This window comes from Anas acuta, chromosome 1 (assembly GCF_963932015.1).
Source record: "Anas acuta chromosome 1, bAnaAcu1.1, whole genome shotgun sequence".
Classification (NCBI taxonomy): Eukaryota; Metazoa; Chordata; class Aves; order Anseriformes; family Anatidae; genus Anas; species Anas acuta.
In genome coordinates this window covers 170,263,063-170,290,329 of record NC_088979.1, presented here as the reverse complement: position 1 = coordinate 170,290,329, position 27,267 = coordinate 170,263,063, and the positions used below count along the sequence as shown (strand labels likewise).

The 27,267-nt window shown below is 35.5% G+C and overlaps 1 protein-coding gene across 5 annotated transcripts in view; it reads left to right on the top strand.

Moving 5' to 3' along the window:
- Positions 1 to 27,267, top strand: part of USP15 (ubiquitin specific peptidase 15) — a 72,118-nt gene that overhangs the window by 11,673 nt on the left and 33,178 nt on the right. For 3 of the 5 annotated variants that reach the window (XR_011091957.1, XM_068669332.1, XM_068669330.1), the window contains exons 2-6: positions 4,174 to 4,301; positions 9,441 to 9,571; positions 12,313 to 12,439; positions 16,975 to 17,120; positions 19,350 to 19,411. Coding sequence is in view for 4 of the 5 variants with exons in the window: in XM_068669332.1 (XP_068525433.1) it covers positions 4,174 to 4,301; positions 9,441 to 9,571; positions 12,313 to 12,439; positions 16,975 to 17,120; positions 19,350 to 19,411 (594 nt within the window). In the remaining variant the exon portion in view is untranslated. Of the gene's footprint in view, positions 1 to 4,173; positions 4,302 to 9,440; positions 9,572 to 11,576; positions 11,674 to 12,312; positions 12,440 to 16,974; positions 17,121 to 19,349; positions 19,412 to 22,827; positions 23,225 to 27,267 lie in introns of those variants that run through there. The other 2 variants (XM_068669334.1, XM_068669333.1) reach the window with 2 other exon arrangements.

Sequence of the window (27,267 nt, the reverse complement as noted above, 5' to 3'; positions counted from 1 at the left end):
TTGGGATTTGTACAGGCAGAGTGAAAGGACTGGATTTTTGCAAATGTGGGAAGAACTGCTGCTACTTGTACTTTAAAAAGACAAAGACACAAATACCAATGATTCAATTATCAGCCTTTTTCCCTTGCCCTGGGTCTGCCAGGACAATTATCTCTAATATCAGACCATATTCAATTACATATGAACTCTGTATAATGAAGTCACTCCATTTAACTTTATCGTACCAATTCAGGCTTCCATGGTAGGGTCTAGTGTGTGTTTTTCTGTTCCAGAAAACAGAAGGTAATGCTCATTTGATTGCAGTGGTTAGTTATTGTTTAGCGAAAATTTGTTTGTAAGAGATTTGATTTTCTTTTTGTAATTTTCAAGTGAACTCTATTTGGTTCTCACTGAATTTTCCAATTCTTATTCATGTGATCTTTTAAATTAAGGAAGTTAAATTGCCTAATGTAGGTTCTGTCCACTCTATTCTCTTTTCCCCACTCATTTGTGGGTAATAGAAAAATACTTTGCTCATGAATTTGTTTAGAAGAGAAACTTTAAAAGCCTAATGCTTTCTCTTTTGGGTCTGTACCTCCACAAACATTCTTGTGTTCATTGAACCAAATCAAATCTTAAGATATCTGCATCTATTGATTTTAAGAAACAGAGGTACTTAGTATCTTTGTAAAATTTAAACCTATTTTGCTTATTTTTTTTCCTCAAGTATTGTTTAGGAGGACTTTAAGGTAGTAAAAATATAATCGAGAGCTTCTAGTAACAAACATACCAAATATTGTAAAGCATACAGGGGAGCTGTTGTGATGCTGCTTCACTTGTGTATAGTGCTTCACTCCATGGTATATGCCTGTTCTCACAGGCTTGTCATTTTTGATAGTAGAAGCTGATTCTCTTTTAATTTCACAAGTTTGAGGTTTGGTACATATGTATTGCTGCAGTGATTATTAAATCTGGTATGGTACTATTGGAACCTGACAAGGTGAGTTCAGCAAAGGCTTTAACATAAGAAAATAAGGCTTTATGTGGGTACTTGTGTTGCAAAATTAGTTTTTCTGTGTGCAGAGAATCATGGAATGGTTTGGGTTGGAAGGGACCTTTAAAAAAACATCTAATTCCAACCCTCTGCCATGGGCAGGGACATCTCCCACCAAACCAGGTTGCCCAAAGCCCCATCCAGCCTGGCCTTGAGCACCTCCAGGGATGGGGCACCCACAGCTTCTCTGGGAAACCTGTTCCAGTGCCTCACCACCCTTGGAGAAAATAATTTCTTCCTAATATCTAATCTAAACCTGCCCTTTTCTAGTTTAAAACCATTTCCCCTTGCCCTATCACTACACCCCTGACAAAGAGTCCCTCCCTAGCTTTCCTGTAGTCCCCCGTAGGTACAGGAAGGCCACTGTGAGGTCTCCCTGGAGCCTTCTCTTCTCTAGGCTGAACAACCCCAACTCCTTCAGCCCCTCTTCACAGGAGAGGTTTCTCCAGCCCTCTGATTATCAGAAGATGCAGCCCTGCTGCATCAAAAGTGTGGCCAGCAGGACGAGGGAGGTGATTCTCCTCCTCTACTCTGTTATCGTAAGACCCTACCTGGGAAGTAGTGTTCAGCTCTGGAGCCCCCAGCACAGGAAGGCCATGGATGTATTAGAATGAATCCAGAGGAGGGCCGCAAAGATGACCAGCCTGCTGGGGTAGGCTAATTTGGAAGGGTTTAGTATTGCAAAATCATGTTAAGTATCTCACCATTCTGGAATAGGGCTTCAGCCATGCGGGTTCATGATAAGCCTGATGTGATGTAGTGTGCCCCAAACAGCCTGTTAAGTCACTGCCACTTCCCAGGTTTGGGAGGGTGGAAAATGATGTTTTTGCAGCAAAATACTATTCATATACATTTCTGTAATATTGTTTAAAACCAAACTTTTTTGTTTGTTTTTGTTTGTTTTTTAAGTTCTGGTTCCAAAAGCAATTTGAGACCGTTGTCTGACTGCTAAGTGTTTAAGATTACAGAAGGAAAACATTTGTGACAAGTACAAGGGCAAAGTTATGTACTGAACAACCTCAGAAGAGACAGCAACTAGCAGTAGGGATAACTTTTGACCAGCAGTAGCAGGTCATGGTAGTAGAGTAGACCCAAGACCACGTGTTACACTGCAAGATGGCTGAGGTACGTGCAGCAGAGTGGGGCTGGCAGTGGTGTGGTGAGGCAGAGAGCTGGTCCTTAACCACCATCTGTGCCAATTGAGCCACATCTCTGCCCCTGCTATTTATGTTGTTGTGCATGTGGTAGTTACAAACTAAGGCTGTGGTTCGTAATTATTCCTAATGGTAGGAGTAGCTTGTTCACAGACTTGTTGTTAGTGTTGATGTAATCATGTTTTGAATCAAGACTATTTACCGTGTAAATTAGGATGTTGTCACAGATGTTGTAAAGTTGCCTTTCAGACCTTGGTGTTTGATGTTTGTGAAGAAATATAGGGCAAGTAAGCATCCAAAAGCCTGTGATGATCTCATATACGGGTATCTAATGCCTCTTACCTCATACTTTGTAAAGGGCTTTAATCTATAGATCCATATGCTTAAGAAGTGCATTCTATAGAAACGGAAAAGTTGGGGCTTATTGAGAGGAGAATCTGATGAGTTGACTACTAAGCCTTCTGCTTCAAAGTATTACTCAGGAGAGTCCTTTAGCAGAAATTTGCTATCAGTCCTTCCTGAGGCTGTCTCCAGGCTTGATCCGTGTGTGTAAGGGAGTAAAACTGGACCTGAAAAGAAGAAATAAGTCAAGACTTGGTTATCTTTGGTTTGCTAATTCTTATTGTCACTGCAGATTTAAGGTTCTGTAATGTGTTTTTTTTAAACCTGTTCAGAAAAGTGCGTAGCCAAGCAATGTTTTTGTTTGTAAACAACTTCTTCAGTTACAAGAACTGGGAGTGTTACGGGTTTTGTTCTGGGTTCTTGTTCCATGGTACTTGTGAGTAACTCTGACGGGGTGAATGTCTACTAAAGCTGTGCGCGTTAGCAGACTGGAATTTGAATCACCAGGAAGCATTTTGAGATGTCTTAAAGGTTCAGTAGGATGTTATTGGTGTGCTGCAAATAGGAGCTCAGTAGTCAAATGCTGGATAAAAGAATGAAGATTACCTATGCTCTCTAGTTTGATGCAGTCGTTCATCCTGATAATTGTATTCTGGCATGTAGTAGGTTAGTAGCAAAAGGGTTAGTACACAAAAGAGATGAGATGGATGCTTTTAGGAAAAAGAAATGGGATCACCAAAGAAATTTGGTATCTTAATGAAATTCTATACTAAAAAGAAATGTAAAATGTTAGATATCAGTGGACTCAGTAAAAGCCAAGCTAGCAATAGTTTAACCTGGGTAGAAATGCTGTGAAGCTGGGTTTAGAGAGCTTCCTTTATATGGAAGTGTGAAGTTGTTAGTTGTGTGTAGCAGGAACATCTAGTACGGCCTCAAAAGCAGCACATTTACTGTATGTGTTGATGCTAACTCAAGACACCTAGACGCTCAGGTTCTAGACAGGACATCAGAATTCCAAAGTTTTGGGGCTTGCATATGAATGGTATAAATAAAACTACAGCAGAAAAAATATTTTACTGAAAGTCATCTCTCATTTGTTAAAGGACTGTCTAATTTTAAAGGTATAATAACTTGAATCTCTTGAATTCACAAATTGAGAACGGGAATTAAAACTGATGATGTTTTATGCTAAAAAGGAAAATGTTTCTGAAACTTGCTATTTTTCAACATCTAGTATGCTGTATCAGTGGTCTTGCAAAATTGTGCTTGCCCACTGATTAGTGGGATCTTTAATTCCTCACAATTTACAAGTCTTTTTTGGTAGGAGATGCTGATAATGTTTAGCAAGCACAAAAACATTCTTCATTTTCAGAGGCTGACATATACAGGTGCATTAATAGGAGTGATTTGGCATACGGATCACACTCATCTTTGAATTTTAACTTCCTTTTTTAATACCTGAAGTGACTATACATGAAAGGTGTAATAGTCTAGCAGATGTGGTAGAAACATCCACTTGAGATGCCACTCAAATTCTCCCTCTAAAATTACGTTATTATGTGTAACTTCTTAATTATGTTAAAATACTGTAACTTTTCTTCAGATTTTGCCAATAATGAGCTTACCTGTCTTATTCCATTTCAGGTATCTAGTGGATAGTCGCTGGTTCAAACAGTGGAAAAAATATGTTGGTTTTGACAGCTGGGACAAATACCAGATGGGAGATCAGAATGTGTACCCTGGTCCTATTGATAATTCTGGACTTCTCAAAGGTAACTGATTCTGTTTGTGTCATAAGCCAATACTAATGCTTAGTGTAAATTTGTCACAGAATGTTCATTTTTTATAGTTAATAGTGTAAATTAATAAATTGCTGTAAATTACAGCATTTATGAAGGTGAACCTTCGTTGTTTTTTGTTTGTTTGTTTTCAGACAGTGACAAGAGAACTAGAATAGCTTTCCCTAGTGAAATAAAACTTTATTTATAAAATTATAGGAACTCAGTTGCAATGGTAACAAATATTTAATAGTATAAAAATCACTAGTTTGTTATGCTGGCTTGGAATACCTTGGGAGATGAAATTTAGTTGAGTTGACAAATAGCTAGCCTGAGTTAACCAAGATTTTTCTTGAGCTGACCTAAAATAGTTGGTTGAAGATAACGTTTTAAGTTGAAGTATAAAATTTATTTTTGTAAACGAGCCCTAAACCCTTACTTTGATTCTTGAATATTTAAGGAAAAGGTGTTATGTAATTTAGTGATAATATAAAGTGGTCAGAAATGACTGAGGGTAGTTTCCTGATGCTTTTTGGTCTTCTAAGTATGCTTAAACTCTGACACTGTTTTAATTGCACAGTTCTGGCTGACTCTTGCTGAACTGTCAGATTTGTGGACGTAGGTCTCAGAATTATCTCCCAGATACTTTAAAAAATTAGTGCTCAGGTCAAATTTTATATTTGGTGTCTAGTATTGAAATGGCATTAAAGCTATAATTATTTAATCTGTAAAACGTAGTGGATACAAAATCCAATACCTAACTGGTCTTCATCTTTGTAGTTACAGAAAATATAATAGTACTAAATAATTTATGAATAGTGGTGCAAATTTTTAAAACTTGATAGGGTTTATGATGAACTATGACTTCCTTAATTCAAAACTTCTCAACCATAATTCATATCTCTTTATTTCACAAGTTATGTTAAAAACAATTGCCTTTTTAATGGAATTTGTCATACCATGTTGCATTAGTTGTCACTGTGAGTGCATGTCTGACAGTGACTAGTATCAGTGCCTTTGAAGGAGGTGCTGTATTGTCATACGCTCTCTTCACTCATAATCTTGAAGGTCTTTTTGCTCCAGGTGAGTGACTTTTTTTCTGAAGTATGAAGATCTAGCTCTTTTGTACAATCTTGTAGTAAATCTGGTAGTGAGGCAGTCATGTTCAGGTGCCAGTTGTCGGTGAAATCAGATGTAGCAACATCCTTTTTTATCCTCAGTGAGGCAGCAACAGCTTATTCTTTCTTCAGTGTCTAACCACTTTGAAAAAAAAAAAAAGGTGACTTCTAGATGTGCAAGGCACTGTGCAGGATTATTGATAACTTAATCTAATATGTGTTCAGATTATGCTTGAAGTTACTTTGAACATGAAGTCTGTGTTGGGGTTAGCCATCCAGATCTAAAGTTGTATTAGCCATTTTTGCTAAAAATTCCTGACAGACTTTTCTTAGTATCATTTTGACACACCCTTTTCAAAATAAACACAACCTTGGGGTTTATGAACTTCATTGTTTGCTTAGGCATGGTTCTAAAAATGTAGCTCTGCATTGGCAGTGATACCATACATCCAGTTACTGTCTGGCAGCTATTGTTCCTGTGTGAAGTTTTAAAATTAAGGGCATTAGCAATCACCAAGTAGGAGCTGTTCTTCACGTACTGCATAGCAGCAATACACTGTACTAGGTTTTTAGTGTAGTATAAATAGAACCTGAAAATGCTTATGTTTTTTAATCCTGTCTTTGACACTTAATAAAGCTGTATGTTGTATACACTGGTTGTTATCATAGTATTCTCTTTGAACCTGATTTACTCATCTAAAATGGGCTTGCTTTCTCAAGCTCTTCAGTACAACGTAGTGGTAAGGAAAACTATCACTAAATTCAAGAAAATAATTTCAGAAAACTGATGTAGCATGTTGTGCTCATATTACTTAAATGCTGATCCCTTATTTCCAGAACATATAGATGAAGAGACAGCAGTGTAAATTAACAGGTAGAGACTGCAGTTAATTCCAGGATACTCAGATATGATGAAAGTACACCATCTTCAAAAGAAGAATTATATAGTCAACATTAGATGAGCAAAGCAAGCAACAAGGAAGTAGTTATCTAGAATAGCTGATTGTTTATAATTAGAAAACTGTTCCACATGAGGGACTGAATTGTCAGTGTCAGAGGGATTCTTTGGGGGAATGAGGATCTGCAAAAATTATAATAGGAAAATGCCGGAGGCTCCGGAAAGATGGAATGGAATCCAAATGTTATCTTCTACTTACATACCCTTTTAGCAATATCAGGTCAGTACAGAAATGCACTATGAATTTTTTAAAGAGATATTTGGACCCAAATACATGTTTATGGGTTTCTCTCTACAATCTACTCCCAGTTACAGTCAAATGGTCTTATGGTACTACCAACCACCAGAAGCATAGCATGGAGTGGGCCAAGTAAGAATTGCTAGTGTAAGTCATAAATTGTTTCAGCAAATGTTTCTTGGATATAACTCCTGAATATAGATTTTCCTAATCAGTGAAGACAGTTTTGAATCAAAATTTGAAGCTCTTGGAAGTTGTTACTTTCGCAGATAGTTTGAAATAGACTGCAGGAAAGAAGAAAGTCTTTTTTTCAACAGGCATGTTGGTTGACATCTCATTTATTAGGTCACATTAATTATATTTATTTCCATAAATAATTGTTTTGATTTTCCTGTGTATTCACTGAGATGTTCATGTGAAATTCCATTTTACTTTTTGCTTCAACAATGTATGTATTATGGCTCCCAAAGTGGAATCCACAATCTGAGGTTTTCTTCCCCTTTCCTTTCGTTGCCCTCTGTGTTGGGCTCCTGTTGATATCCCTAATACTTACCATCTCTTCTCTGACTGACATGCTGAGTCTTGCAGAGCTCTTGGACAAAAAGAGGACACGGGTGCAGCAGCCATAATGATTTCTATAATTGAACCAGATAGGAAGTACATATCAGATTTACTGATACCACAATATAAAAGTCTGTCTTTGTGTAAGCAAATCTAGAATCACTTCTTGCACATACTTCAACAGATTAAATGGTATCTGACAACTTGTCTGTAACAGTGTTTCCATCTTTGCTATTGCTACTCAAAAATATGGAAAAATTAAGAAAAAGCAGCTGAAATCATACATTGGTTTTGAGAAGTAAAAATCCTGAAGAGTTTTGAAGTAGTTAGGAGCAAGGTAGTTAAGCAAAGATAATATGTTGAAGCCCGTGATTTTTCCTGCTAAAATTGCAACAAATACTTTAGCGATTTCTGAACTTCATTATCCCCTCTTCTAAATAACTTCATAATATTAATAGCTGCCTGCTTGTATTTAGGGGATGTGTTGTTGGGTTTCCTTTGTTTAGCTCTTCCTACTAAGTAATTTATGACTTCTGTTGCAGAAAAATGCATGCAAACCATTTGTACCCTCTGACTGCTCGCCAAGTCATCTTTAGTCTAGATAGTTTATGTATTATCAAAACAGTATCCTTTTGTCATCTCCGAGCTAAATGTTAGTAACAAATATCACACGCTTAAAAATGCATGAACTGAGAACAATCTGTTTCTACCATGTTTTGCTCACATGGCAAAGTACTTGGCTGGAGAGAGAAAGGAGTCAGAACCAGCAGTAAATAAAAGAAGTAGAAGAGTGCTTTGCATCCTTCTTTTCCTGTGTTTTCACCATTCTAGTGACTCAAGCAAGAAGTGTTCCTGTTTCCCTCATTTTCCCATAAAGCCGCAAATGCTTTAAGCTAACTGAAGCTGTGGCATATACAGTGGAGTAGGGAGATTCCTAGAGTCTTGGTGAGCTGGAATCTTGTTCACTCCTCCCACAAGAAAGTGAATATGCATCTCTTAAATGTCCTTAATAGTGTTGACCTCCTTTAGAAAAGTTATTGTTAAAACTAGTTTTACTAAATTCTTATTCACACAAAAAAGATAGTTATTATTAAAGGATGATTACTTTTTTAAAATGCTATGGTTTTTGATGCTCAGAGATCTTTTTTAATTGAGGATGCTTTATGTTGTTTGTTAAATCTGTGCAGAGGAGACACAAGAGAAGTCGTTAGTGCTTTTCATGTGCATATAATATTCAGATCTTATTTTTGTCCTTATAGAAAAACGTAGGTAACCATCTTCATTTTGTTTAGAAATACTATTTACAAAAATATTTCCAAGAGGAGAGACAATATTTGAAGCAATTTGAGGTTATTTAGCCTTTTACACTCAGTTTTAATTGTGTGCTTTCTACAATTTATTCCTGTAGGACAATGAAAATAGATTGTCTACTTATTACAGTCTATTCTTCATGTATATCTTCATACTTAATTAAGCTTGTTATCCTGCTTCATTCTTTGGAGATAAATGTCTGGGTCTCCCTGTTTGATCTCACTGTGTATAGAGGGATGTTTGCTGCCCTGTAGCTGTATACTTCCAAACGGGTAGACAGCTGCCTTCATTGTCTGAGGCTTGCAGCGGTGCAGATCCAGAATCACTTCTTACACATATAGAATAGCTGCTCTCTTGCTACTGTAATAAGCATTGAACCAAAGCTAAAAGCATGCTACTTATGTAAGAGGTTGCCAAGCTGTATGTTGTTCAAGTGCTGCCTCACTGTCCCTGTGAAGAATTTGGTAGGGACTGTGTTTCCAAAGCACGTAGGATCCTTTAAATAGGAGGATTGTACCAGGCCATTTTCCCAGTTTGTCATGGAGTGAATAACTTCGAACTTTGCCGCAATCTGCTGTAGCTACCCATTCTTTCCTATTCAGTGAAAGATGTGGCAGTAACATGAAATGGACGTGTCCGTGGTGATGTGGAAATATGTACAAAGGTGGGGAAATGGATTGGATTTTCTGAAAGCTGTGTGCAATCACAAGATAGGTGCTCATGATTGCATGTGGTTTTCTTTTGCGTTCATGAGAACAGGAATACTACCTGTAATAGGTATGATATCCGTGTACTGGATAGCATGCCGGAATAGTTCCAAAAGTTTTGCTTTGAACGACATAACCGTGACTCAGAAAATATTGTTTGCTATTTATATGAAAAAATAACGTTTCTTTAAAAGCTTAGCAGAATTAATGTACTGAAGTAAAAATATCTTTCTCTTACAGATGGTGATTCTCAGTCTCTCAAGGAACATCTCATTGATGAGCTGGACTACATCCTTTTGCCAACTGAAGGCTGGAATAGGCTAGTTAGCTGGTACACGCTGATGGAAGGTCAAGAGCCAATAGCTCGCAAGGTACTCTTAACTTACCCACTGGGATTAATGTGATTCAAATGTAGTCCTGCAAAATGCAGGAATTCCACAGGAATTCATTAGGAGTTGTATTTACTAGAAGGTTTTAAGCCCTCGTCTGCGATGACTATATAGACAAATCCTGCTTTCATTGCTTATACATACCTAATTTTTATTCACATTTTAGAGACTCAAATTTTGAAAACTGAGAAAAAAAGATGCAAAGAATATAATGCTTTTTTTCTGGAAATAAGCCCACTAATTTTTCAAGATCTTGCTTTAGAAGCTTGTAAGTCTATTAATGCAAATGATTTTGTAATTAAGTATAAAACCCTAAAACTGTATTGGCTGTATTAGTGAAAAGTCTAGTTCTAATAGTGTTAACACTGGCAGAGTGATTGGTTGCTTCTCTCCTGATGAGCAGAATCTTCTGTGTTCAGCAACTTCCTATGGTAGTTTTTTGTATAAGCAAAAAGCTAAACAAAACAAAAAGTTATCTGAATATAACTAGTCCATGGTACACTGGATACTGTGACCCTATATCAGTATGAGACTGTCAAAAATTAACATATTTGACTGTTTGCTCTAGACCCTGTCATCCTTACTGTTAATATTGGTAGTATCATGTTTTACCAGTTTATTGATGAGATAATTATTTCTGTTTGGGTTATTTCTCAATATTTTCAGAATAGTGATTTAATTTGCTTCATCACTGGAGTGAATTACCAAGCTTTAGAAATGGCAAACATACCCAAATGTATTTTAAATTGATCTTTAGGGCATATTCTTTAAATTATGGAGATCTTTATTTCAATTCTTTAAAAGTTGCTGAAAGAATCTATTATAATTAGAACATAGTTCAATATGCTTTTTGGTGTAATAAATTTTTTTCCCTCTTTGACGTGAATATGGTATAAATACATGCATACTGTCTGCTTACTTCAGATGTGTTCCTTTCAAACAATTGACAGATTTAGCTATAGAATAATTTTTGTCTTCAAGATCCATTTGGTCAGCAAGAAAATTTTGTTTTAACATTTTCTTTAGTACATTAAGAGACATAGAGACATTCTTTTTTACAGAAACAAGCCCAGAATGTCTCCATTTTTCTTTAGTTCTGTAAGAGCTGAAATCCATCAGAATGGCTCTACTTTAAAGATATATATGTATTATCAATTTAGTACTGTTGTTCCTGACGATGAGTTTCAGGAAACTGAATGCTTTTATATCATCATTGTAAATGTTCAGCAATTTTAAGATTTTAGAGGGAAATGGAAGGAGAGAGAAGGTAATGAAAGTATCTTGCTTTGTACTTGGAAGGAAGTGACTGGAAAATGCATGTGGTGTAATGAGTCGCCAGGTAGACTGGCATAGGTTCATTATGTTCTGCCAGTATGAACAGAAGTTGTCATCTGAGATACATATTCCAGTTCAAATTGGGTTGTTTTTTTTTTTTGATGCTCTTTTCATTTGTTTCATCAGTTCTTTCTCCTATCTGTCTCAATGTTTTTTTTTCATAGTGATAGCATGATAATTTGATGCTTTTCTTTCATCTCCTTTGTTACCCCCTACTTTTTAGGGTAGGAGGGGGACACGAGGAAGGTGTTTGTTGAAATGTGAATTCAAATTTTAAATTGATACAAAGTTGTGCTTTATCCATGTCAAATAACATTAACTTAAATGTAGTAATACATCTACTAAGTTGTAAATCTTATTCTCAGAAATGTCTTAGTGATACTGTTCAGTTTTGTTTACTGCAACTATTTTGTTGTTACACTAGTAGCTGAAAACCTGAGTAAGCTGCTCAATTTCAGACACCTTTTTTATTTAAATGTAATGACTGCCAGCCATGATAGTTAAGGCAAACAACTGAACAACAGTGGAATTGTTCACTATTTTTTTTGTTCCTATAGCACATACATACAAGTTATATTACAAGTTATATTTGTACAGCAGATCTCTTCTAGCTATTAGCTGGTAGCTTTTTTTTTAACCATATTTGTCAGATGTATCACATATCAGGGTGATGGTTATTTTGGGAACAGTCTACATGACTAAGTACTGCAGTTACACTTTGGAAGATCAAAAGGAAAAACATTTAAGAGGTGACCCTGAATATTTTTTTCTATGTTTTACTTTTATAAAAGAGGAATTCCTGTATACTTTACTAGTTTGTAATAGGAGTTACTAAAGTGAACAATTACAAACAACTGTAATGAGTAGCTGAAATTTCAAATGAATGTATTCATTATCAGAACATAGCTGATATTTGTAGGTATTCTCTAAATACAAGATTTGTTTAAAAATCAGCTATGCAATATCCAGAATTTAGTAGTGTGTATTGGTTTTGAAAAGTATTCATTAAGTGTGAAAACTAGTTCTCCATGTTTTGATGAAACAGCATAAATGAATTTGTTCTGAAATAAAAAATAACTTTTGCTGTTTATCTTTTGATTAAGTATCTTACCGTTAGATAAGTATGAATATTTGTGATTTCCACTGTACTTAAGACTGTGAAAATTGTGGTGTTATACACAGATAAGACACAAAGGTTGTGAGAAAATTTTTGCTTTTCAGTATACTGTATTTCTAAAAAGTTACAGTAGAATTTCAGTTCTAGTTTTTGACATTTATTAAGTGTCTTGCTTTCCCTGAACTTAGTTTTTTTAAGAGGTCTCAAATGTTTTGGTGTGTGTTTATAAAAATATGTTTGGACTGACACTTCATGTTAATCTGTTTTTCAGGTTGTTGAACAGGGTATGTTTGTAAAGCACTGCAAAGTAGAAGTATATCTAACAGAATTAAAGCTTTGTGAAAATGGAAATATGAACAATGTTGTCACGCGAAGATTTAGTAAAGCTGATACAATAGGTATGGGAACTATTTTAACATTATATGATTGTTACTTGTTTAAATAGTACATTGTAGTGAGTTCTGAATAAATAAATCTCTATATAAAATGATAGATAGGCATTGTAACCATTACAAAGAATGAGACTAGTCTTGTTTGGGTCAAAATGAGAAATTAAACAATTGTAATAGTATTTTTAATATAATTCAAAAAAATGTATTTTATCTAGACAGCGGTGTTAACTCTAGAGAATACTCTGCTCGATTTCTGAAAAGTGCAAATGTTTTTCATTACCTTAATTGAATTCCGTTGTGCTTTTTCTTGGCTTTTGGTGTATAAGAAGTGCAATTTTTCATATGTTTCCATAGATGTATTTCATTAGTCATGCATAAAGAGAAGGGTATATTACAAAACACAAGAATGAATTGGATTTGTAAATTAATGCGTAAAGGTGACTTACAAAAGTAAACTTCTTTGGGCTGTGAAGTGGCAGGCCAGACACGCTTTCATAGAGTAACTGAGTCCTGTATTAAATCTGTGTCTTTATTTTGCCTGGTCTTTAAACATTGTGTCAGTTTTTGAAACCATATTAAAAACATATTTGTCTCTGAAAATAGCAATCAGAATGTATACAAAGATATAGTTGATCACATAAGCTCACTTTTTTGGTATATTTATTTTTTTTTATGTCTTTCTGAGACAAGATTCTTTCAAAGTATATTTGTGCAGTTAAAATTGGGCTTTATGCCAAGGGCATAAAGTCAAGCCCAGCCATTACTCTTAATTACTTGACATCAGTATAGTCTTTTCAGCTTTAAATTGTAGTAGTTTGTACTTGCCACCCTTTAGTTTTTTTGCAGAATGCATGTTTTAAAAACAGAATAATTTTCCCTCATTAGGTTTTAATCTTCAAGATAAACAGATAATCATCTGCTTGTAATAGAATAAAAAAAAATGTAAAATCTGTCCTTGAAACAAGGCTTCGATGTTGTGTGTTAATTGGCCTTTTTGGGATCTGGTTTATATTGGCAAGATGTACTTCATTAGTCTCTAAGCAAACCTAGAAACTTAGAAAAAACAATTTCATGTTATCTTTCCCTGAGGACCAAATACAAACTAGTTTACAGCTATATTGAATTAAATTCTAGCATTGGAATTATACGTAATGGATGAGTTTCTGATATTTGCTTTCTCTAATCAGAAACAAGACATTTTGGAACAACCATTCTGGAATTACTTGGATGTGTGTTCATTTTTTCTTAGCATAGAGAGAATGATAATTATGAGAAAAATTCTCATAAAGGGTAATAAGTAATGATCAGGCTCACTGGCAACCCTGTTCGAGACACTGACCTTATTTGGTTTCCTGAAATGTGGATGAGAAGCTCTTGGAAGCCTTAAAAACATCTCTTTACTGAAGCTGAATCTTCTTAAGGGGAGCAGAAAGCTGTGCCATCCTAGCCAGGACATCCAAAAGAGTTTATATCACAGAAAAAGAACCAGAAAAAATCAAGACCAGTTTTAAGAGTGAAAGAATAACTGATTCCTGCATTTCTCTTATTATCTCTTAATAACGTGATTTTTTTTCTGTCCTTACATTAAATATATTTAAGGTAGTTCTAGTATTCATAGAGCTTGTAGCAGAGCAGAGATGCTTATTGTATCAATAAATAATATGCAAGAGGAATCTTACAAAACCTTGAATATTGTTCACCCTTGCTTGCATATGCCAGTGATGATGGGCTGCAGAAGTGTTGTAGTGCAGAAGTCAATATCAATTTCACTGAGGTGAGTGGAGAAAAAGTACTTAGGTCTTTTCAAGAAGTTTTAGTATTTCTACCCGTCATCATTACTTATATTATTTATTAAAGGTCAGGACAAGACCTTCCTTAGTTTTTATAAACAGGGAAGGTTTTGGAGAACCTTAAATACTCTAAGCACAATATAACATTCACCTGCTGATCTTCAAATGTGTGTTATTCCTGCAGTTCCTTTAAGTTTCTACTTGAGCAGAAAAACAAGTTAGACTGTATGTCAGCAAGTTAGTACAAGGTAGGAAAAAAATAATTATAGAGGACAGACCTGATGATGACAGTCACTTTCTTGGTATTGTATTGGACATATCCAATGTGTTCTTTGGACCTTCTTGGAGATCTCCTACAGTTGAGGACTCTGACCTTGGAGGCACCACATCTTAAAGACTGATGACCAAGCCTTTTTTATTTTGATTGTTTTAGTATAAAAAGAAAGTGAGTTAGACACAGTTCAGGAAGCATTTCAGTCTGGTTGTTGCTGATCATTAGGACTTCTGAGTGAAAATGAGTTAATGAACTCTTGAGGAGTTTTTTTATAAATGTGTAAAAACAGTTCAGTTACCACCTAATCTGTAGACTTCTTCTACCTTTAGTTAAGACTTTTACAAATGAGAAAATGACAGAAAGACTGTCTGTAGCCTCATTTACGGATGAATAAGAGTCAAGTTGCATCTGCAGTGCCTTAAAACAATTCCAAAACTGAGCTGATAAACTTCATAGAAGATTACACCAGAGGCCCTGAATCTATGTTTTTTGGGGGATTGTTGCCAGTAAATGGCTTTATGACTTGTCTCTGTCATTTATTTTCTGCAGAATAAAAGAATGGAATGGAAAAGAATAAAAGGACTGTCCTTGAGGACAGTTTGTTGTGGAATCAGTGACTACCAGCCTTTTCCTTCTTTAGGAAGCTGAGATTACTGCTGCTTAGTACAGATTAACATCTTGCTGCAGTTTCCTTCAGACAGTGCGTGTAATAGCACTAGCCCTTAGGAGCCAGGGTGTACTTGGATTAGGATCCTCTGAACTCAATCATCTCACCCTGACTGTTCTACATAGTGCTGCAGAATAGTGCTTAGATTGTGCATCTGTTCTCTTTTTTCCTTTTTGTTCATATTTGTACTTGAACAGGCACATACATCCTAGGCCATAAGCCAGCAGTTCAGTGGTACTTGGTGGGAATGCACTCTTCCCATGGTCTCAGACATAGTGGATGTTGTATCTCATCTGATGGGACTGATGCTTCCTGTCCCATGACAGTTCTCTGAAGCTGGAATAGGAGATACTAATTTAATACTTACTAAGAGTAAGAGCTGAAATGCTCAAATATTTAATTTTCATGGTTATTAATAAGTTAATGAAAAAGTATCTTTTGTAATTATTCTAGTAAACACCATTGAAAAATCTAGATATTTTTTTTTGAAGATTGTGCCAGCTAGATTCATTCTCACATTCAAAGATAAGTTATTTGAAAGCATTGGTTGAACTGGTTCTGACCAAAAAGCCAACAAAAAGCATTGCTTATAGCTCCTACCTTGCATATATCTCTTACAGAAACAGATGATCCAGTTAAACAGTTGCTTTAATCCTAAAATATAAGTTGACTAGTTTAGAAGGAAATTGTATTCAATTGTCTGCAATATCACAAATATCATTGACAGCTTGTCGTGCATTTCACAAATCAATGGCTGGATTTTTAAAAGATACTTCTAAGCATCAGGTCTTATTTTGACTTTTCATATTTAGCACAGTGATAGTAGAAGAGAATCTTAAGAGGGCAAGGGGAATTCTGGTGTTTCAGCACTGATGTTTTTATCCTGAGAATAGTAGTGTTTTCAGTGATCATCAGGAAGGCAACTGTATGTTTCATGACTCTTGTTTTGTTTTCTGTGCTAGTTGTTACAAGGCTTGACTGCCACGGGGCTTTATGAATTTACCAATTTAAAAACATCGAAGTGAGGTTGCTGTTGATGTAGCACTGCACATACTAGTTCAAATTAAAGCACTCTTTCGAAATTTGACTTTGCATAAGGAGAATGGAGCTAATTATGAACTTAAACTCCATTTGTACGCAATAGTTAGGCTACCTCAAAATTATGTTTCTGGCAAGTAGAGTAGGAGATGGCAGACCATTTCATTACAAATATTTCAGGAACATCAAATCTTTAATGGTTCTTCTAGAATATATTTCTGTACTTCAGTTTTGCAGAGTAGTCTTTAATTTCTGTGACTGTGAGAGTTAAATTTAGTATGTGTTTGTGGTGGTCAGTGCTAATTCCACTGGAATGTGGGTAGTAGAAGGTTTGAAAAAACATTGGATTGATTTAAGAAGAGGAACAGAAGGACTTGCCCTCTCAGCCCCTTTTTTTGTTGTTGTTTTTACCAATTTCACGTCTAATTATTCCCTATTCACCCACACTCCTGTGGTACCACACTTTGAGAAATGAGTAGGCAGTACCTAGGGGTACCTCCTATCATCTGTTACTTACGCGCTTTTCTTTATTTGGTATGCTTTCCTAGGAGATTCAGGAGGGAATAAAATACACCTCTGACTATTTCTATCTTAAAGGCATGCTAACTGGCAACTTCCTGCTTTTGCTACAGCATGATGTAGTTGTATGGCCATTTCTACAGTTTGATCTGTATTTTCAGTATTAAAAAAATAGTAATTCTGATGTTTTATTTGACTTAATAGAGTTTATCTATTTAAATGCTAACCTTCTGTTTTCTCCTTTTCAAAACAGATACAATTGAAAAAGAGATAAGAAAAATCTTCAATATTCCAGGTGAAAAGGAGACCAGATTGTGGAACAAATACATGAGTAATACTTTTGAACCATTGAATAAACCAGATAGTACCATACAAGATGCTGGTTTATATCAGGGACAGGTAATATGTAATATCATTTCCTTTTTTTTTATGCATTTATTTTTTGCTCATGAAAATGTAGTTCGTTCCAATACATTTTCCATCTTTTTAAGTGCAGTTTAACTCCTGTCCTAATAGATGGTGTCAGGGGTAGAGGATTTTTTTTTTAACAACTTAGAATAAAAGTAGTATTTAGGTGTATTTTCATAATTAAAGATGAGTTTATCACTCCTGTTAAATTAGAAGTAAATGAATGTTACATTGCTGACTTAAACTTAGTAAAAACCTGAAATAAAATGTTCCTATGATCCAGGATATGTTTCTATAATGAAACCTAAATTTAGGATAATAGAAGACTCAAATTCCAGTGTCTAGATTTCAGAAAGAAGTTAAGAAAAAATGAAATCTTTTTCAGATAAAAACTATAGAGATAAGAGCTCAAAAGCCTGTTTTTGCATGAGACTACATCATTACTTTAAAAAAATCTTCCTATAAAGGTATTTTTACAAGATAATGCTTTTAACTTTACAAATGAGAATAAAGCTATACAAATATAAATGTGATCTGATTGAAGAATTTTATCATCAGAATATCTTTCCAGATTACATTGATTCTTAGTCTTCAAATCAAGTTGGCTTTTTTTCAGCAGCTGTGGTTCATGCGATCATGGTGCAAAATATGAGTTGATAAGATTTGATGGCAGTAGTTGTAGACAAGATTGTGTTAAAATATTTCCTTTTACCTTGAAATACTTGGCTCTGGCCTACTCAACAGCAGTTTTAATGCTGTGCTTCAGTTTTCTTTTATGGCATGGAAGGTAAGTAATCAGTGCACCAAAATAACAGCTTGAACTATTGTGCCCTTTAACTTCATGCCACGCGCACTTAAACCTTCACACAGTTAATTTTCACAATGCAGAGCTCCTGCTGTAAGGACCCAATAAAGATTTGCCTCAGAGATATAACATGCAAATAGCCTCTATTCCAGTGAAACATTAACTGTGAAGCACGCGTGGTCTAATATAGCCATAAAAAGATCTGCAGGTGACATCTGTACTTTCAGCAGAACAAATATTTTTCAAAACAGAGTTTAACTATGGTTTCTGAAAATGCTAAATACCATGTCAGAGCATGTGTTTGGGTCAGTTGTACTTGCTGACACACAAGGTTCTTAATTTTATTGTCACGACTCCTAATTTAAGGATAGTTATCCTATTAGTCTATCTAATATAATAGTTACTTTTTTCCATGTAATTATAAACTATAAATTGTTTTGAATTTTTCAATTTGTTTTTGAAGTGAGCTTTTAAGGATTCCATTGAACTTTTACATCTGCATCTTCCTTTAATTTATTGGTCTCTGAGAAGCAAAAGGAAATATTGGCAGAACTTGTTTTTTAGCATTCAAGACCAAAGACAGCAAACCTCCATCTTCCAGACAGAAAATTATTCATGGTAGAAAGCTGGTTTTCAATGGCATGTCTTAATGTATTCAGATTGAAAATATGATTTCATCTTCAAATGGCAGCATGATTTGTGTAAGGTTTTGAGGACAAGTGCATATGTGTATGCATGTCTGTGTGTAGACACACAAAGATATAGCTTGGCAGTTAGTGTCCTGAAATATCGGCATAAAATTAGGGAGAATTATTTTCATTTGAAAACGAAGAGTTAGATTCAGTTCAAATACTGGAATCTAGTTGCCATTTCAGATGATCTCGGCTATCCCAGCTGTCAAGCCAGAAAGGCATGAGCTTTTTGTAGGTCCTGTGTCATGCCTGCCAGCATAGGGCAGATATCTCAAATACCCAAAGGCGTTTCAAATGGCACTTGCCTGTGTTTGGGACTGAGTGTTCTGTGCTCCCGTTTGTACCAATAACAACTTGAGTTAAATGAATTTCATTAGACAACTGTCCTGTTTGGAAACTCAGTATTAGATGAATGCTTCTTAAAACAAACAAAAAACCCTCAAGACTATGATTTTCAGAATATCAAGGTGGAAAAATGTTGTTGTTTTTGTTTGTTTGTTTGTTTTTTACTTACCTGTGTTATGTGAGGCAAAATTCCTTTGGTTCCATTCTTTAACAGGGCTGTTGTAGAGACATGATTTCTACAGATTCATAGATTCTGTTTAGATTGGTCTTCTGACCTCTTTAAGATCTTACCATTTTACTCAAAAACTGTTGAGGTATGTTAAGGGATGTGCTGAAGGTTGCCCAAAGTGTTTTTATGATTTATTTTTCTTATGGTAGGTACTGGTGATAGAACAGAAGAATGAGGATGGAACATGGCCAAGAGGTCCTTCAACTCCTAAGTAAGTTGTGAGTTTGCCACGTTCGCTATAGCTTAACTATTTTCCCATGTTCATTTGCTCTAAAGCACAGCTGGTTTTAAAAGTGGTGTTCTATTTTTAAAATCAACATTTAGATGTTTCAGCTGAAAAAAATGCAGAATACTGTATTTGTTTCAAGTGCTGCACATTATAGAACATAATATAAAAACGGTGGCTTCCTGCATATGCATTGCATAATTTTGTTGCTTTAGGCCAGTGATACACTTTGTCCTGTTTAAAAATAGGGAAAAAAAAAAAGTGTAGTAGGAAATTGTCAAACATGGCTTATTTTAAATTTCTATTTCAAGTGTATTTGCTAGGATAACATAGATGCATGCATTTTATCAGTATTTTTCTTAAGTGTAAATGTTTTCATTATTATCTTGTCCTTTTATCTTCAGAGCACATAATACTTACACACAAATATTACTTAAATTTCATTCTGCATTGCCAGGACGTTGCTTTTGTTCTTTGTTGGGCTGTCATCAATTTACAGATTATGATGTTATTCTTCTTTTCTGTTTTTTTTCTGTGGTCATTATGACCAGCACCTTGATAACAGCAAGTAAATAGAAGAAGACTTAAGTGTGACTTTTTTCATTTAGCTAGATACTTTTGTAAATTTTATTTCTAGGATATAAATCATGTTCTCTGTCATATACACAGATTTTGATGAACAGTTGGAACGTGTAGTAAACTTGCAGGATACCAGCCTTACAAATAGTTAACTGTTTATTCCCCTTTGTAGATAGGTTCTCAAGCATATATTTTACTGAGAAGTTCTTTTTTAAGTTCCTTTTATTTCTTTTTTTTTAATTCTGAATTCATGTAATGAGATTCGCTGTTTTTAAGACATTTTTGTAGAATCTTTGCTTATCATTTGAAGGACGGAGATTCTTAATCTTCTTGGCATTTTATCTCAAGCACTTATTGGGAGCAATAGCTTATATTAAGTTGCTTAATGAAGTTTGAGTTGTTCAATTTAAGCTTAATATGAACAGTATCATCTTGCTTAGCAAGATGTTATGACAAAAAGAATTGAGAATGTAGAGCACCAGAAAGAACAGGATGCTAAATAATTGAAGTTTAATCTCTGACTTCAGAAAGCATCTAGTTAAAATGTAAGTTCTGAGTCAAATTTTAAATGTAGATTTTGAAGTTTATATGCATTTAGGTAACTGAGTATCATGGCTTCTTTTGAAAGTTTTGATAGCAAGATATTCTCGGTACTGGTAACTGCTTTGATTCTGCCAAATTTTCATTACACTTTTTAGAAGGCGTTGAGAAACTGCATGTAAATTAATGTATATCATCTGGAAAATCCTTCCTTGGGGACAAGTAAAATGGCTATAGAAAGTTCTGGTGTCAGAGAAGGCTTATAAGTAAATCGGAAAATGAGGGTGAAATGGGGGTATGTTTTTGAGATTTGGCAACTGTCACAAACATTGAAATTTGGTATTCAGATGCACTGTAATAATGGAGCGTTTGCAATATTTAGTAGATTCACATAGAAGTTATAAACAGGGAGTACTGAGCCAAGGTTTTTACATCTGTCTAAAACCTTGTGAAAAATGTTTAGAGGGGTAAAAGTATAATACACTTGCTTTTGAGTCTTCTGTGTGAGATACACTGGGATTGTTAATATTAGTTTGTCATCAGCAGTAGTATGCCTCCATGCACCTTCTTACAGTCCTGTCATTGAGGACATGCATTCACTGAGAGCAGGGAGTAGCTCTTTGTAGTGCCTCTTTTAGAAGAGTACAGATTGCAAATATAATTTCTGAGGCCAGATGATAAAATGCCATATTTTAAAAGGTCAAAATGTAGAGTTCTGGAAAGTGTGAAATATTTCTAGTGCTTGAAAAGGCCAGGATTGTTTCCAAAACATCACCTGAGCTTTTCATAAAATCACAGAATAGCCGAGGTTGGGAGCAGGCCTAGTCCTAACATCTGCTCAAAGAATGGTCCATTGAAACAGGCTGCTTGAGTCTGTGTCTATCTGGTTTGGAGCATCTGCAAGAAATGTCCTTTCAGTGTCCACCACTGAGGTCTCTATACCACCAGGTATTTATACGTGTTGGTAAGATCCCCCCCAGAGCCTTTCTCTTCTCGAGACTGAGTAGTCCTCGCTCTAACCATTCCTCCCTCAGTGCGTACTGGTGCCGGGGTTATTCCTTGCCACGTGCATGACTTTGCATTTCCTTCTATGAAACTTGATGAGGCTCCTCTCCGCCCATTTCTCCAGCCTGCAGAGGTCCCTCTGAATGGCAGCACAGCCTGTGTGGTGACAGTTGAAAATCAGATAGTAAAGTGTTTTGCACATTTTCCCTGCCTTTTTCTTCATAGCAGAAGCATAACAAAAAGTCTCTACATTGATTGCTTCTATTGGCAGCTTTTATACCTAATGTAGGTGATGGAAGGGAGGCTTTTTTTTTTCCTTAAGAAGCATGTTAAAGGCGTGATCATCTTTTTCTGCAGCAACAACATACTTATTTTGAAAGAGGCAAAACTGTGACATCAATTTGCTATAGAGAAGAACATCTTGGAAAATAATTATGATTTTCTCATAATGAATCAGTATAAGTGATTACAAGCTCACTTATTAGTGAGCTTTTTATTACCAAAACAATTGTTTTTTTCTTATAAAGGAACTTGGAGAAATTGATTTTAGGCTTGAGATTGTTTTTATGTAGGATGAGAGACTCTGCTGTGCAGTTGAGAATTTCAGCTCTATGTCCAAGCTTATCAGTGCTTAGATTTGTTATATGCGTACTGTTGTTCTGACTTCTGAACTTAGGTTATTTTGGAAGCAATTGCAAAATCTCCTATTTTAAAAACAAACACAAAAAAAAAAAAAAAAACTCACCTCTTAAGTCTACTGATACCTGCTATTGTCTCATAGTTTAACACTGCTTGTAAAATGGATTTTTTTTTTTTCTGGAAGTATATGAATGTGGTTGGTGTACATTTTTTAGAATGTGTACAGAGTCAGTCTTCTGCCTTGAGAACAGCTGGATTTTTGGCACTCTGCAAGGTTCTGTTTATATCAACGCTATCAGCTACTGGGATTTTGTTGCTCAGGAAGTTTGGCTTCTGTGAAACTGTTTCTAGGGAGCTCATAGTGACTTCTCCTCAAATGTCTTTACTGTCATCTGTTCCTTAAAATAGCTATTATTCAGCATTAATGGATAGTTCTGCAGAAAATTGTGTTAAACTAACTGTGTTTTTATCCTTCTGCTGAAGATCATTTCACGGTTGCGGGGGTTGGGATGTGCGTGGAAAAATATTTTAGTAGTTTATTGTCATTGACATGTTTTAAACTAAGATAACAAAAATTTCAGGCTGTAGTTTGCATAACTGAAGCAACTTTACTACAAAACCAAACTATATTTTTTCAGGAAAAACTGCAACAATTAAAATCTTCATACGATCTATGATTCCAAAACGAGACAAGGAGAAGAAATGAACTTAAGTTTTGAAGTTCCATTGGGTACCAAATGAATAGCCAGGACAAGCTTTCTATTAAGTTGTTGTTAAGAACTTCTTACCTGTTTATATGCAGATATATATATAAAAGCAAGTTAGAGAAACATAGAAAGAGACTATTTAGTAAAAACTTGTTTTCTAATTTTAGAAAGGTGTTGTATGCTGTTTTCATAGAAAAATGAATAAACAAGCATTAATTAACTTAAATCCATCTGGTTCTTAAATTCAAATATGCTTTTTACATGGCAAAAGCCTAAGTATTTCCTGTTTATCATATATATCTGTAGACAATAAAAGTAATAAATTTAATTCTGGCCTGTGTTTTTTTTTTAGACGTCACTGTAGAGTTAACTCTTCCAATAGCTAGCTACTTCTTTGCATAATTTACAGATGGAGTGCTGTTAGCTTTAATATGTTTCTACGTAAAAGGGGATACATTGATCTTTTTGACCATACAAAAATTTGAAACTGGAAACAGTCATATTTTTTTCTTAAGAAGTTCTTTCCTCTTTCCAAATGACATGCTTTTATCTTGGAGAATCACTAAAGGCTCTCGATTGATTTTTGTTGTTGTTTTGTTTTGTTTCTGAGCTGGATCTTTGTTTTTTACAGAAACAAAAAGGAATAAAAGATAAATAGCTATCCCCTCTGAAATAATTTAATGCTTGCGTATCCTAAGTTTTTAGGAAGCAAATACCCATAATTCTTCAAAAGAAAAACTGCTTGTGTATTGGAATGAAAAGTATCTAAAACCACAGGTTTTAGTGTTTTTCCCCGAAGCAGTTGATGCACAGACAGGTGTGCCTTTCTGCTGACATTGCTGGGAGAAAGATAATTGTGGAGAACAGAGCCGGCAACTGGGGACTTACTCTTAGGTCTTAAATTGTAAAAGCAAGAGCTTTTCTGAGAGTCAAGAGCTAGCCTGCAGTTTGCTGATGCATAATAACTTGTTCAACTGCAATAACCATGTGTCTGAGCCCCTGTGGGTAAACATCAAACATTGGTAATGTACAACAGAGACGTTTTCATGTTAGTTTAACAAACATGGTCATTAATACCAGTTAATACAGAGTTGAGAGGCTCTAACAAATGCATGCCCTGAACTCAGGTTTTTTGTTTTTCTGGTTGCTGCCTGTTAGAATATCAATCTTTCATACTCCCAAAGAAATACGATTAACTGAATTAATTGTTGGTAGTGTGTTTTTTTGTAAGAAGAGAATAGTCCAAACTGAGGTAGGATAAAAATACTAAAGCTAGCTTTAAGATATTAAATTCCATGTCAGCCTAGTTATAACCACACCTTCAGAGTCCATGAGGATGGAAGGAGTTCACAAGATGATCTTGTCCAGTCCCCATCCTCAAAGCTGGGGTAGCTAGAGCAGGTTCCTCAGGACTGTGTCCAGTCAGGGCTGGAATATCTTCGGGGGGGAGAATCCGCAGCTGGTCTGATCAACCAACTCCAGTGTTTGTCCACTCACGCTACAAAAAAGTGATTGTTTAATCACTTTATTTTTTTGTGACCATAACCTTATGTTCAGATGGAATTTCATGTATTTCAGTATATACCCAGATCAATATATGCCCAGGTCTCTCCTGTGCTGGGGAGCCCAGAACTGAACCCAGCACTCCAGGTGTGTCTCGTCAGGGCAAAGTGCTGAGAAGAGGACAAGGCTCACCTCCCTCGACCTCCTGGCAGTGCTCCTCCTAATACAGCCCAGGAGGTCAGTGGGCTCCTTTGCCCCAAGGGCACATTGCTGGCTCACGCTCAGTTTTCTGTTCACCAGGACCCTAGGTGCTTCTCCGCCAAGCTGCTTTCCAGATGGTGGGCCTCCATTCCTCCCCTAGCGTGTGTCATTGCCGGGGGTTACAGAAACTTCTCTGTATCCTGTTACTAAGTTTGTAAGGTCCTTTACCTCCTTGCCCTTCTCATGCTGGTAGGCGAACTGTTATGTATCAAACTAGTTTCAATGTCTTTGACTTTCTGTGGTGAGCTCTGGATGCTAATACCAACTGCTGTCTGCCAAAAAGGAACAGGTTTGTGACTGTTGTGCTGTTGACTGTTGACCGTCTTCAACTGATCAGGATTAGTTCAGGAAAAGAGAAGTTGTACAAGTCCTTCACAGATCTGGATTAGGTATGAGATTATGTATTTGCTTGTCATTTGTTCAAGTGATTAGTTAGTATCTTCATTATAGCCTATTATATCATTTTTAAAGCAGTACTGAATCATTTTACATTATAATTTATTGCCCTACCACGCAGTCTGTTTTGAGAGTGGAGAAATAAGGTGGCTGCTTGTCCCATGCCATGCAGAGATAGTCATAACATATCTCAAGTTAGAAGGGACCTGCAAAGGTCATTGACACTTGCTTTTGATCTGAATTTTAATACTTGAATTTTGTCTTGTTCTTTTTGGTGTCTCTACTCTTTGTGTCAGCTCTGAATTGTTCTACTGATTTAAATGAACTGGGCAAAGAGGGTACAACTTGTGGTGATACCATTTAATTAAGACAGCTCTTGTGATAAGCCAATGAAAGACAAGTCTAGCATGAAACTTTTTTGAAGCCTAAGTAATTTAATGTTGTTCACTAGTTTACCTTGTTTTGCTGGGTGTTGTCTTAGAATTTATGTGCAGAAATGTGATCTAACGTAATAAAATTACAGATACTTAGAACACTGCTGGTAGATTTGGTTTGAGGCAATCAGATTTTTCTGTGTTCCTGCTAAAGGTTTTTTTCTTAAAGGGAATTGCTTTTTATTATATTAAAATTAATATATATAATAATATATATAATATATATTATATTATATATATATATTATAATATATTATATTTTATTATTTTTATTATAGAGGGAATTTGACTATTACAATTGCATTTCAAATTACTAACAAATACTTACGTAGCAGTCTTCCAGTCATACCAACAGAATGCCAGTTACAATCTCAGACTGTATGTTTTTATGCAGTTCCAGCATTTTCCTTGTGAAAGGAGGTTCAGTTATTAGCAATAAAGATAAGAAAATTACTGTCAAAAGAAGTATGGAAAATCTTGCATTTACTAATACATACCGTTCTGCTGCAGAACATACGCATTTTGTGTTTTGCTAGGCAGTGTCCTAGCGTTTTTAACCAGAAGTGAAATATCTAAAGAAGCAATATATGCTTGTGCCTTACAGAGGTTTAAAAATCACTTTGAAATGTGTTGAAATCGGGGACAGAACAAAACTCAAAAACCTCTAAAAGGGTCTCTCTGAAACCCAAGCTTTAGTGAAGAACAGGTTATGATTGCATGGGGGCTATGAAGAGAGGAACATGAGGTACACAGGCTATTCTTTCCTACCTTTATAGTATCTGTATCTTCTGCCTCTTTCTTCATCAGACCTGTCCCCCAGGTACACTCTGGCTGGCTTTATTCCCCTCAAGTGTTGCAGAGCCTGTGCTCTTACAGGAATACTGTGATTTGATCACTCACTCCTGATGTTTTCTTTTTTTCAGAATAACTGGTAAATGAGATCTGTGCCTGGGTTATTTTTTTTTTTCTCAACTCTTTTTCCTTTTTTAATTTTGATGGTCGTCTTCTATTGCTTGCTTGATTATGTGTTTTCAAGGAGCCACGTGTGTATGTCTGCAAAGATGTGCTTGTAAATATGAATGAACAGAGTAAGTTCTTTGCAAAGTGCTTCTTGAAAATATGCCTGTAGAAGACTGAAGTCATGATTCACATTAACAATGGGAGTTAAGATGGCTTTGTAGCTGATACACAGGCAATGGAGAATAGGTCTTTGGCTTTTCAGGGAACTTGCTTCATTTTGCTGATACAATCTAATACATTAAACATAAAACATAACATAAAATGTACTCTGCCAATAAGTCCAAAATGCTTTAGGCAAGGAATTCTAGCCAAAACTCTTGTCTTCTATGCGTACTAAACAGAAATTCAGAGCAAGAATTGCTCTGGTTTTGCTACTCAGAATCTTTCTGGTAGTTTGGCCATGGAAGAGAGTGTAGTCTGGAAAGCATAGGCTAGCTGCCCACCAGAGTGTATAAAAGAAAATTCCTCAACAATTTTGAGTTCAATTGTTGCCTATGTTACTATGTTAAATAGATACCTACAAAATTTTGAGATAGGAATGATAAATATTGTCATATTTCTTTTTATTTTTTTGTTTAACAAGAAAGAATGCTGAAACAACTCGTTAATGCTGGTTTTTTTTCTTGCAGTAGGGTGAAGTTGAGTGAAAAAAAGATCAAAATATTGCTTGTTTCAACTATCTCTTTGTAATTTTGTCCTATAATAAGATCAAAATCAATCCCAAGATGGTGGCTTGAACCATGATACATGCTTTTAA